We start from the raw sequence: 14,256 nt of genomic DNA on the forward strand, positions 1-14,256 counted from the left end.
CCGGGTACCATCCAGTACTTGACCATCTGTAGTGATGGTCGGCCACTGGGGTGGCCGCAGGCTGGTATTATCAGGAGGGGAAAGGCCAGATACAGTGGCTCTTCCCACCCTGGTAATGCTAGGCTGCTGCTGCTTTATTGTATCTGCCTGGTTATGAAAAATGTCCTCGAATCCGAAGTCCAACAACCGAACCTGTAAAAAAACACAAACACACAAAAATAATCAGTACCACATAAAGAAGCAAAACAATTATTATTCTTACCTTTCCTGGGTCCAGCGCTGGAGCTGCAATGTCAGCGAGCTGAGCCCTGTATCTAATCCTATCATGTGTGATACTGTCTGCTGAGCCACTTTATCTAATCCTATCATGTGTGATACTGTCTGCTGGGCCCTATCTCTAATCCTATTATATGTGATACTGTCTGCTCAGCCACTGTATCTAATCATATCATGTGTGATACTGTCTGCTGAGCCAATGTATCTAATCCTATCCATAGTTTATAGGGTCGTAGTGCTATAGATATGCTATGCTGTCTCCTATACACACATTTTTTTTCGGGCGGACACATATGTATTGGGGCTATTTCCCCTGACATTTTAAGCCCTGAGGGTATGTTCACACGGCAGCGTCCGTTACGGCTGAAATTACGGTGCTGTTTTCAGGAGAAAACAGCTCCGGAATTTCAGACGTAATGGCATGTGCAGGCGTTTTTCGCTGCATCCATTACAGACGTAATTGGAGCTGTTTTTCCATGGAGTCCATGGAAAACGACTCCATTTACGTCTGAAGAAGTGACAGGCACTTCTTTGACACGGGCGACTTTTTTACCTTCTGACAGCGGCGCGTAAAAAAAATGACCGTCGGCACAGAACATCGTAAGACCCATTCAAATGAATGGGCAGATGTTTGCCAATGCTTTTGAGCCGCATTTTCGGACGTAATTCAATGCTAAAACGCCCGAATTACGTCTGTAAATAGGGTGTGTGAACCCAGCCTTAGTGACGCCCCTGGCTGCTAGTGCTGCATTGTTGGGTCACTTAGGAGACCCAGCGATGCATCTGAAAGCTGCGGACCGTCGGCCATGAGGAGTTTGCGGGGGGGCCCAATAAGAACTTTTGCATCGGGTCCCATGAGCCTTTCGCTACGCCCCTGTTTATAGATACCCACCATTGATCATTTGCGGTCAGAAAACTTTGATGACCAGCTTCAGATATATGAAATAGATAATGTTTCTGGTTAGTTTTACTTATAGGAACTTACATGTTTAGGAAAGTCAGATTTCAATTCAGTAATAGATTTGCACCAGTAAGCAGAAGTCTTCTCACTGATAAGTTCAATATTTAAGAAGGAGCCTTGTCCAGGACCGTAGAGGTGGCCTGAGGTTGTACCACGTATAATTCTTGGCGAAACATTTGTCACTATATCCTGTCAAAACATATAGAAAAAATGAGATTAAGTGAATGCTAAAAATGCGAGGTAAAAATGTACTGTACATAGTGCAGAAAATAAATGCAGATAAATACCACAGTACAGTGGGAAATATATACTGTTTGCTGTGCAGCTTGCTAGTTGACATATGACCTCTACGAGTATATAATGAGTGTAACTCCTGGCCCATAGAAGTATATTGCCGGCTTCATAGATCAGTTATATGATATTGCTATCATTCACATTGCATGACAAGATGATGGTAGCCTTAAGGGAATACCAGTCGAAGGTGATTTGACTACTAATGAAGTTCAGTAATGTTAAACTAGGACTTGTCAGTATTGAAAATAACATAAGATAATTGGAGTGACATACCCCTTACTGTATCATTAAAGGTTACCTGTAACAAGTTCATGGAATTGAAGGGTCACCTATATTGGAATAAAATTATTTCTTTTGCATTGTCTTTGAAGTACCCGCTCACAAAACATATTTAACAAAAATGGTAAATCCAGCAATATCTGAGTCATACCTGAGCCACTGTAAAAGTTTATTTTACTACAGAAAATATGGTTATGGAGCAAAGGGGGTTGAGAAATACGGGGTGTTCATGCTGAACTGCCTTCTTTTTATTGCAATTACACAGAAAACTAAGGGGAAGTCAAATCTTCCGTTCAATCATCCGTTCCGTCAAAAGTAGAACATGTCCTACTTCTGTCCGTTGTTCAGTGTTCGTCTCGCCCATTAAAGCCTATGGGTCCGTCAAAACAACGGACGGCACGCGGAAGGCATCGTGTGCCGTTCGTTTTCCACGCATCCATTGCCAAGCAACAGCAGGGCGTGCCAAATTTCCCTGAATTCAACACGCAAGATGGATTTTAACGGACCGTTAAAATGGAAGACAAACGGAAGCACAACGTCCGTTTAAATCTGAACAACGGAAAGGATGAGGAGTGACAACGGAAACCATACGATGTCCCAACGGACACACAGATCCGTTTTAAACCGGCGTGAAAACAGTGAAGGATGTGTGCATGAAGTCTTACTGTACCTGTAGTTAAATCTGTCCCTGAATGAAATAGATTAATCATAAAGAGCAAGTCATCATCGGAGAAATTAGATTGTTAAATCTTAATAAAACTGCAAATGTAAACATTTCCTGAATATAGAAAATACATTTCCTGTGTGGGTCCTTCTTAATCTGCATTTAGAAGTATCGATAGGAGAAGATATGCACGATTATCTATTGGCGAACACGGATGTTTTCCCTTTCAAAATTGTATTCAGCATCCCATGTAAAATGGTACATTTTTTTCCCTTTCTCAGACCATCACTATAACCTTTATAGGTAGTACATAGGGGCACTCATTGGATTGTGACTTTTTGCTACTTGACTTGTAAGCGACCCACACTGCAATATAACATATTTTGAATTGTTTCCATCCTCCTCCTTATTGCATTATGGACTATAATTAAAGAACAAAGATCCATGTTCAATGTAATGTTTGGAGGAAAATGCCCCATTTGGGGGTTGTTGCGGCAACGTCTTACTCAAAAGAAAGCCATATGTTGACCGTTTGTCTTGCCTCAAAAAAAACAGAGCTATCAGCTATCAATGGGGGAAGCTGCAGTCATTTGCACATTTCCACTGAAGGAATGAATGGATGACTGTGTAATACATGGCCATAAAGTCTGGTAATGAAGCAGGTCTCCTATCTAATAGAGGAGGTACGGAGTGTGACAAATGGTTATAGCAAGTACAACGTTCAACAGTCTAGATCAGTGATCTCAAACCTATGACTCTCCAGCTGTTACAAAGTTACAACTTCCAGCATGCCCTGACAGCTAAAGGCTGTTTAAGCATGCTGGGGGTGGTAGTTTCCCAATAGCTGGAGAGTTACATTTAAGGGTTGTGAAGACAACCACTTTTTGAAAGTGTCTAGATGGTACACAAGGGGAACATTTTCTTGTTTTATTTTATTTTTACTTTTTTATGGGCCATTTACTTCCTAAGGGCTTATTCACACGAATGTGGGGAAACTCGGACGTGAAAAACGGGTTTTTCCAAATTTCACTTGTGTGGGACCCTTTTCACGGATCTCCACAGACTTGAGTCTATGGAGGGATCCTTGAAAACGGAAGAAAATAGGACATGTTCTATTTTTCAACGGACCCTTCACACGGTCTATTCAAACAACGGCCATCTGAACAGCCCCATTGAAATACATGCGTCCGTGTGATGGCCGTTCTTTTAACGGGCCTCACACGGACGTATTTAACGTTCATGTGAATAAGCCCTAACTCTCATGAATCCCCACATCAATTTTCAGAATTTACAGCTAGCATTTATTTATATAAATGAAAAAGTACTACTACAACATCTCATTAATATCAATATAATAATAAAAATAAAAACAATAATAATATAAAAATAAAACATTAAAGCTAAAGTTGCAGCTAAATAGTTTTGAAGGCAAAGCTCACATGGCATTCCAGAATTCCAAATCGGTAGCATAACGAATAAAGGTCATTTAATCAAAGATATTAAAATTCTATATAAAAACTTTACTCCCCTGGCCATAGAGTTTAAGAGATCTGTGATAATATAACATGAACCCCATTAGCACACAGCAATTAAGGTCAATTTACATATTTTAATTAAGAGCCACCCCATATAAAACAATTACGGTAATAAGCATACTAACTGGATTTCATAACATTTGGACATTTCTTTTCCCACAAGATAGACAGGAAGCCTTAATTTGCATTAATTAGCTCTGATCTGCATATGTTTGATAAGGCATACCCTTGCCACATTATATTATTTATTCCGGAATCTGCCAAATGTCACTATTGCTGAGGATGGGAAGAAGCTTTCATCACATGAGCTTTGTCTTGATTTACATTCCTAAACAATTTTATTGCAATATAAGTGGGGTTTTAAATTGCATAAGCCTTGAGAAATCAAATTATCAGTTCCAATATTGGAAAGCTTTATCCTCGAATACCTAAGCAAATTAACAAGGACGACCATAAGATCAGTGCCAGTTCTCCTGCTATTGTCCATTCATTGTCTGTGACAGTAACAAATTCAAGCCGGTTTGTGCTGATCCATTACCAATAAGTGATCGCTAGGTTACTGATATTCCATGGACTGTAATATTTTTGATGACCTGTATCAAGGTACTACAACAGTTCTTGAATTCCACATAACTGGTGCGGTTATCATTGGTAAACAAAAGCTTTTCTTTCTTATTTACTGGATCAATTATCACTATTATCGATCATTCTTTTATGTGCTGGACTAATAATTGGTATTTGTTACATTTAAAGCTCATGCCGTGTTACAACTCTCACTTATTGGTGTATTACGACCATTGACATTTCTTAAAGGGAACCTGTCACCAGCATTTCACCTATTGAACTTTACATATCCATCACTGGCCGCTGCTATAAAAAGTTCATTGCCGTTATTCCCTCTCCTTATAGGCCTCCTCTGACTGTAAATAACGGTCTGCAAACATTTTGCATCTTTTATCGTAATAATCCGATGTCCTGTTGTACACACACACCAGAAGAGGAGATCAATGCACAACTGCGGGATTTTGTGTGCTGGGGGAAGGCGAGGAGCGGTCAATCAAAATGAAGGAGGCGGGGCGAACTCGGAAAGACTTGAGGAATGAAGTTATGACTTTTCGAGCGAAGATTTGACTCTTTTCAAATGAAGATATGACTCTTTTATGCTCATTAGCATGCGGTGTGGGAACACTAAAAAACTGAATACTAAAGCTACAGAGCCAACTAAGAAGACAATTATAGGTTATATAGAAATGATATTTCACCCACTACCACCAGGTATTGCTGGTTTAATAGGTGAAATGCTGGTGACAGGTTCCCTTTAAGTGCAGATGTAGCAATCCTTATCTTGACTCTGATAACTTGTTGCAGCAGGATAATATATAGTATCACTTAAACCATTGAAAAAGTAAAGTTAAAGTAATAGTAAAGTGTGTATTTAATGCTATAAAAGTCAAGTTAAAGATCTCTACATTGGTATCAGTTAGACGGTAGCGGACAAGAAAGTGAGGAGAAGCAGGCCTGATCTCTCCTCTTCTTTTTCTGGTCTGCTACTGGCCATTTGGTTGGCACAACCCGAGATCCAAAATCCAAAAGTTAAAGTTTCCATTTGTTGAAAATATGAAATAGCTAGATGGGAATTTGAGTGCTTTAAGCACATGTCCTTACTTAATATGGTGGCTAGTGTGCTCATACTGAACATGTCTGTTGACCTTTTGTGATTTTCCCTATTCCAAGATGGGGCCTATTATACAATGTATGAACTGCTCTTGCTCAGACGTGAATAGTGAACTTGTAGTGCGCTCATGTCCACTCGCAAACACTTACATACACTAGACGCCATTTTAAACGTGGCTATCCAACATGTTCTAGAGTTGAACTAGGGGTTAATAACTATTCCAAGATGGTGAGTAATGATAACACTACTGAAGTTTATTAGTTATGAGGATCATTGCTGTTAAAAGTGATGTTACACTGTTTGAGTCTGGATTGCTCAATGCACATTTTCACTTTATCCGATAGGGGTTTTGTATATTATATTTCATATGGATATATTGCTTTTTCATGTTTTTGTATTATTAATGATTGTAATTGATTGATTGACATGTATGTCATGTTCCTATATACAGTGAAGGAAATAAGTATTTGATCCCTTGCTGATTTTGTAAGTTTGCCCACTGTCAAAGTCATGAACTGTCTAGAATTTTTAGGCTAGGTTAATTTTACCAGTGAGAGATAGATTATATAAAAAAAAAAACAGAAAATAACATAGTCAAAATTATATACATTTATTTGCATTGTGCACAGAGAAATAAGTATTTGATCCCCTACCAACCATTAAGAGTTCAGCCTCCTCCAGACCAGTTACACGCTCCAAATCAACTTGGTGCCTGCATTAAAGACAGCTGTCTTACATGGTCACCTGTATAAAAGACTCCGGTCCACAGACTCAATTAATCAGTCTGACTCTAACCCCTACAACACGGGCAAGACCAAAGAGCTTTCTAAGGATGTCAGGGACAAGATCATAGACCTGCACAAGGCTGGAATGGGCTACAAAACCATAAGTAAGACACTGGGGGAGAAGGAGACAACTGTTGGTGCAATAGTAAGAAAATGGAAGACATACAAAATGACTGCCAATCGACATCGATCTGGGGCTCCATGCAAAATCTCACCTCGTGGGGTATCCTTGATCCTGAGGAAGGTGGGAGCTCTGCCAAAAACTACACGGGGGAACTTGTTAATGATCTCAAGGCAGCTGGGACCACAGTCACCAAGAAAACCATTGGTAACACATTGCAAACATCATCATCAACTACAAAAAACGTCTGACTGCTGTGCTTGCCAACAAGGGTTTTGCCACCAAGTATTAAGTCTTGTTTGCCAAAGGGATCAAATACTTATTTCTCTGTGCACAATGCAAATAAATATATATAATTTTGACTATGTGATTTTCTGTTTTTTTTTTAATATAATCTATCTCTCACTGGTAAAATTAACCTAGCCTAAAAATTCTAGACTGTTCATGTCTTTGACAGTGGGCAAACTTACAAAATCAGCAAGGGATCAAATACTTATTTCCTTCACTGTATACCTGTTCATTTGCACTGTTACTTTGTTGAGAAAGCTTCTATACAGGACCGAAATGTCGCATATGGATTAAACTAACCACTTTTTTCACTTTTGCAAATTTGGAGTGCTGCCTTTCCTTTATTCTAGATGGGAATATAAATAGCAGATAGATAGATGAAATATTATCATGTAAAGATGTGCCGAGGATTGTAAAGAAATATGCCTAAAATTTTATTTCAAATAAAATATTAAAAGACCCGAGGACATAAACTAGTCTTTGTTCACATCTCATATAAGTAAAAAGTATCACTTTTTTTATAAACACATTTGTATCTTTTTTTTAAAATTTTTTTTTTTACTTACAGTAGTTTTCAAATAATTTTGCCAATTTTCCGTCATGAACATTCACAACATGACACCAATGTGTAATATTATGTGAATTATATAGGGCTTTAAGACATGTATGAATCTAAGGCTCTTTGTAATAATGAATTCTATGGAAAAAGCATGCACATCAGAAATAATGTAGGAGTGGGAGACATTGCAGGAGAGTGATGGAAGATTTCTAGTTGTCACAATTTAATTATTAGAAACACATATGAAAGGACATCACATATTGGACAATCATTCCAAACGCCCACAGACTTGTCAGAGGAATTGAATAAACTGATCTAAAAGAAATACCATCAACCAATGTGATAAAGTACAGTGCCGATGCAGGAATCATTTATATGTGATAAATAAACAGTTTCTTCTTAACAGAAAATCTAATCGATATTTGCATGTGTTTAGGTGAATGTTTGCTCAACTGGCACTAAAGTATCTTTCTGGAACTCATAAAATACTTTTTTCAATAGCAACAGCGGCATTTAAGTGATTGACACGGAGGGTAGGGGCTTCCTCTGTACCCCATTGGCCCCCTGCGAAAAATCGCAGGGTGACGATCGTAGGGTGACGATGGTTGCTATGGCAACCAGGAAGCCTAGCAGCGGCTTCCTGGTTCCCAGGTACGGAAGCCTATTAGGTACTGCCCATGGCAGTACCTAATAGGCTTAACTGTCAGTTGTAAACTGACAGTTACAAAACACTGCACTACATAAGTACATACATAAGTAGTGCAGTGCATTGTACAGGGGATCAGAAGATCAGATCTTCAAGTCCCCAAGTAAGTGTAAAAAAAACAATGTTTTAGATAAATAAAAGTTTTATGTAATGAAAATCATAATTGCCCTGTTTCCCTGATCAGGTCATTTATAATTTGAAAATAACAAAAAAAAAAAGCTATACATAATAGGTATCGCCGCGTTCGGATTGGCCTGGCCTATAAATATATCATATTATTTATCTCGTACGGTGAACACCGTAAAAAAAACAAAAAACAATGGTGGAATTTGCTTTTTTGGTCACCTTGTTTAAAAAAAATGGAAGAAAAAGTGATCAAAAGTACCCCAAAATGGTACCAATAAAAATTACAGTTTGTCACGCAAAAAACAAGCCCTCACACAGATCCGTCGACAAAAAAAATAAAAATGTTAAGGCTCTCAGGATATGGTGACACTAAAACATTATTTTATTTAGAAAAAAGTGTTTTTATTGTGTAAAAGTAGTAAAACATATAAAAACAATATAAATTTGGTATTGCCGTAATCGTAACAAAACACAGAATAAAGTAAACATGTTGTTTTATACTGCACAGAGAACACCGTAAAAAATTATAAAAAAAGTTTGAGAATTTCTGTTTTTTGGTCTCCTCACCTTCCAAAAAATTGAATAACAACTGATCAAAAAAAATCGCATGTAACCCAAAATGATACAAATAAAAACTACAGCTCGTCCAATGAAAATCAAGCACTCACACAGCTCGTCAACAAGAAAATAAAAAGCTATGATTCTTGGAACGCACTAATGCAAAACGATGGCCCAGACTAATTTATACGTCCAGAAGTTCTTCACCTAAAACCCCACGTCATCATTTGCAGCCCCCACTGGTAGACAATGTAAATGCAGCGGAAACTATGACAATTTTGGGGACTGTGCTACATATGGGGCTAGTGGAGAAGTCAAAGATTAGGCAATGCTGGAGTGCGGATATTTTGTACAATACCACAGACACTCACAGCATGAAGCTCATGCTGTGAGAGTGGAGGTAGAGAAGGGGGATTATGTTACAGCCTCTATGCCTCTGTATGAAACGTATGCACTCATGCAGTGAGAGGGGAGGAGGGAGAAGGGAGGATTGTGTTCTAATGATCTAATCATCGGACCAATATGATAACATATTTTGCATGGGATTTCTAATGGGTGGCATTTTATAATGCATTCCCACAATTAAGGTGGATTACAGGTTTTATACACTATTATCACTATTTATATGTAATATTCATACGTACACAATTATACGATTTGAGATTGACAGGTGACTTCAAATAAGGTTTATTATATATTATTATCTCATTACAATGACACCAGTCAAATGTTGGGATATATTAGGCAGCAAGTCAACCTGCGACAAGTTCATGGGTGACCAAAGTTCATTAATTTGTGTGTGGAGTGAAGGCTAATCCATCTGGTCTGATCCCACAGAAGAGCCACTGTAGTACAAATTGCTGAAATAGTTACTGCTTGCTGGGATAGAAATGTGTCAGAACACACAGTGCATCACAACTCGTCTACAATGTGCACGTGAGCATCGGTACTGGACCATGGAGCAATGGAAGAAGAAGGCCTAGTCTGATGAAACACATTTTTATTACATCATGCGCGTTTCCGTCAATTAACTGGGGAAGAGATGGCACCATGATGGGAAGAATGTAAGATGTGATCAAGGCAATATTCTACGGGGAAAGCTTGGGTGCTGGCATTCATGTGGATTTTACTTTGACACGTACCTACCTAAACATTGTTGCAAACCAAGTACATCCCTTGGTCTGTGTGTGTAAACCCAATCTTACAGTTTACACATCATAACCATGAAAACTCGGATAAGCCATGAATGCATATTTACTGCCGTAGAGACAGGAGCAATATGGAGCTGCCAGACACCTCTGGCAGTGATCATTCCCCAAAGGGAAGAAAGGATTGGGTTTAGGATTGAATGTTAAAATCCAGCAAACCTACTCCTTGTTTCCCCCCCAACAGCAGAAATCAGGAGACAGTCGGCCTGCCATCATTAGATTGTCGGTGAACCTCAATAAAATCAGCAAGTTCTTCTAATATTTATCTAAAGTTCATGTGCAATTTTCGTTGTGAGGCTATAACAAGATTGATTTTTATCTCCAAGAAATTAATTACAAAAGGCTGGAAATTCCCCCATCCACCAACACTTACTACATGGAAAACGATCAACCATTTCGTAACATACAAAAAATTAATCTTAATGAATGGATTTTTTTTTTATATTTCATAGAATTTGGGTACCTTTGTTAGCGTGGGCTAAGAATAATGAGCGTCAGGCTAGCTATAAATTGATTTAAGCGTTAACTGGCCCAACTGTTCAGATGCTAGGGCTCTTTTTTTTTGGGGGGGGGGTGTCTCTCCGTGTGTCACCTTCCCCCTGACTCTAAATGGGAGGGGACTGGGGGAAGGGGCATAAAGGGGGAGAACTATTGCTTTTGATCAGATTTAGTCCTCTGTATATTAGAATATATGACGGCGCTCTTTTTGCAGAATGCTCGCTTTAGGCAATGCGTATATAATGAATAGAGCAATCTGTATTTTAAAACTTTTTGTACTTTTGTCTTCTTTCCTATCGTAAAACAAACTATATATATATATATATATATATATATATATATATATATAGTGTATGGGCAATTTTAAAGGGACTCAGTATAAGGGCACAGAGAGAACTTTGTTATAGCTGCGCAGCAACAGTAGCATTTAGATTAAGGCATCATCCAGTGTGTTTACTACTGGACGTCTAGGCATAATCTGATGTGTTTCCCAATAAAGATCTAGTGATTTCAGTGGCCATCCCACCAATACCAGACAGGACTGTTCAAATGTGATCAATTAAATTGCAGATGTACAGATAGACGGTGACTTGTATTGAAACAGGAGGTACATGTGAATACATACCGTATATGCACAACCGGTTTGTCGTCTTGAAAAAAAAATTTGTAGTTGAATTTATAGGGGTGCAAAGTCCAGGATTCTAATTTTGATTTATCTTCTGCTATGTCCATATATATATATATATATATATATATATATATATATATATATATACAGTGAAGGAAATAAGTATTTGATCCCCTGCTGATTTTGTAAGTTTGCCCACTGTCAAAGTCATGAACTGTCTAGAATTTTTAGGCTAGGTTAATTTTACCAGTGAGAGATAGATTATATTAAAAAAACAAACAGAAAATAACATAGTCAAAATTATATATATTTATTTGCATTGTGCACAGAGAAATAAGTATTTGATCCCCTACCAACCATTAAGAGTTCAGCCTCCTCCAGACCAGTTACATGCTCCAAATCAACTTGGTGCCTGCATTAAAGACAGCTGTCTTACATGGTCACCTGTATAAAAGACTCCTGTCCACAGACTCAATTAATCAGTCTGACTCTAACCTCTACAACATGGGTAAGACCAAAAAGCTTTCTAAGGATGTCAGGGACAAGATCATAGACCTGCACAAGGCTGGAATGGGCTACAAAACCATAAGTAAGACGCTGGGTGAGAAGGAGACAACTGTTGGTGCAATAGTAAGAAAATGGAAGACATACAAAATGACTGTCAATCGACATCGATCTGGGGCTCCATGCAAAATCTCACCTCGTGGAGTATCCTTGATCCTGAGGAAGGTGAGAGCTCTGCCAAAAACTACACGGGGGAACTTGTTAATGATCTCAAGGCAGCTGGGACCACAGTCACCAAGAAAACCATTGGTAACACATTACGCCGTAATGGATTAAAATCCTGCAGTGCCCGCAAGGTCCCCCTGCTTAAGAAGGCACATGTACAGGCCCGTCTGAAGTGTGCAAATGAACATCTGGATGATTCTGAGAGTGATTTGGAGAAGGTGCTGTGGTCAGATGAGACTAAAATGGAGCTCTTTGGCATTAACTCAACTCGTCGTGTTTGGAGGAAGAGAAATGCTGCCTATGACCCAAAGAACACCGTCCCCACTGTCAAGCATGGAGGTGGAAACATTATGTTTTGGGGGTGTTTCTCTGCTAAGGGCACAGGACTACTTCACCGCATCAATGGGAGAATGGATGGAGCCATGTACCGTCAAATCCTGAGTGACAACCTCCTTCCCTCCACCAGGACATTAAAAAGGCTCGTGGCTGGGTCTTCCAGCACGACAATGACCCGAAACATACAGCCAAGGCAACAAAGGAGTGGCTCAAAAAGAAGCACATTAAGGTCATGGAGTGGCCTGGCCAGTCTCCAGACCTTAATCCCAGCGAAAACTTATGGAGGGAGCTGAAGATCCGAGTTGCCAAGCGACAGCCTCGAAATCTTATAATTTTGACTATGTGATTTTCTGTTTTTTTTTAAATATAATCTATCTCTCACTGGTAAAATTAACCTGGCCTTAAAATTCGAGACTGTTCATGTCTTTGACAGTGGGCAAACGTACAAAATCAGCAAGGGATCAAATACTTATTTCCTTCACTGTATATATATATATATATATATATATATATATATATATATATATATATATATATATATATAAAACAATCATTGCTGTGTACCGAAGGCTTGCAGGCTGCAAGCCGTGGGCTCTGCACCCACCATTGACCATATATCCACCCACCATTGACCATATATATATATATATATATATATAGTAAGAGGCCAGCCCATGGGATCGCTGTCTCCTGGGGTAGACGGGCACTTTTGGCACAGTAAGAACAGACTACAGTCCAGTCACAGTGTGGTACTACTGGCCTCAGCCAGTTTTATTAGGTAGAAAAGCCATAGCAGAAAACAAATAAATACATAAAGTAAATCCTAGGCCATCTGGCCACTAAATAAACATGCAGTTCCTAACTACCAAGAGCTGAGCCTAGAGCTTCAATTCCCAAACACAACACCACAGTTGCTTTACTCACATCCAGCTTTCGTAGGAGCAGAGAGAGACTGAACTCTGCCTCTGTTTAAGGCCTCATGCACACTACCGTGCTCGTAATTACGACTCGTAATTACGAGCACAGCCGTTCACGGGCGGCCACGGGCAGCCGGCCGCTTTTGTGAGCCGTGCTGCCATTATAAAGTATAGCAGCACGGCCCGTAAAATAGAAAAATAGAACATGTTCTATTTTTTTAACGGCACGGGCACCTTCCCGTGAGAAAACGGGAAGGTACCCGTGGCTAACAGAAGTATATGAGCCCGTTATTGCGGGTCGTAATTACGACCCGCAATAACGGGTGTTTTTACGGTCGTGTGCATGAGGCCTAAAGCACACCTCAGCTGTGAAGTGGCTGGTGGAATAGGAACCCTCCCAACTCTCCCTATTCCAACAACCAGGCCCTTTTACACAGGTTTTCCAGAAAACCCTTGAGAAAAGGAAAACACATTTTCCTTCTAGCTCAATTCCCTGGCTGTTTTAAAATGTATAGGACAGGAACCTTGGTGAGATGCATACTCCGTCCACTACTTTTCCCCTGGTCCTGTCACAATATATATATATATATATATATATATATATATACACATATGTACATACAAACATACATACACACACACACACACCCTAATAATTATATTCTGGAGGCTATATACATCTTTTACAAAATAAGTATAATCCTAATAATTTATATTTCATATAATGGAAAAAAATCTGTACTTTAAAACCTCCGTTCCTCATCATTTACAAGGATTGACATGGTGCAGATCTTACATTTTATCACTGCAAAATCCGGCAACATATGTCTGTTTTAATAGCTCCCTGTTAAACAACTGTCTTGAATGTTACGATAAATAGAGCAAAACACTTACAGTATATAAAATGTTAAGTTGATGCTCTATTTCCACATTTAAATGCTTAACATATGCTGGCAATCTAAGCACTATTACACGAGGATATAAACCTTAAATGATAGAAACTATACCAATCCTTGTCAGAAATAGCTTTTGTATACAAAATGTATAGCTTTGAGTTAATAAATCGACTGTTCTTAGCAAATTTTGGTTAAATGGGTTGTGTGAGAGTAGAAA

At 38.9% G+C, this 14,256-nt stretch overlaps 1 protein-coding gene across 2 annotated transcripts in view; it reads right to left on the reverse strand.

The window, feature by feature from the left end:
• DPYD (dihydropyrimidine dehydrogenase) overlaps nt 1-14,256 on the reverse strand; it is a 751,325-nt gene that overhangs the window by 231,814 nt on the left and 505,255 nt on the right. For both annotated transcript variants that reach the window (XM_075833172.1, XM_075833173.1), the window contains exon 14: nt 1,262-1,426. In XM_075833172.1, coding sequence (XP_075689287.1) covers nt 1,262-1,426 — 165 coding nt within the window. The remainder of the gene's footprint in view (nt 1-1,261; nt 1,427-14,256) is intronic.

This window comes from Rhinoderma darwinii, chromosome 7, assembly GCF_050947455.1.
Source record: "Rhinoderma darwinii isolate aRhiDar2 chromosome 7, aRhiDar2.hap1, whole genome shotgun sequence".
Classification (NCBI taxonomy): domain Eukaryota; kingdom Metazoa; phylum Chordata; class Amphibia; order Anura; family Rhinodermatidae; genus Rhinoderma; species Rhinoderma darwinii.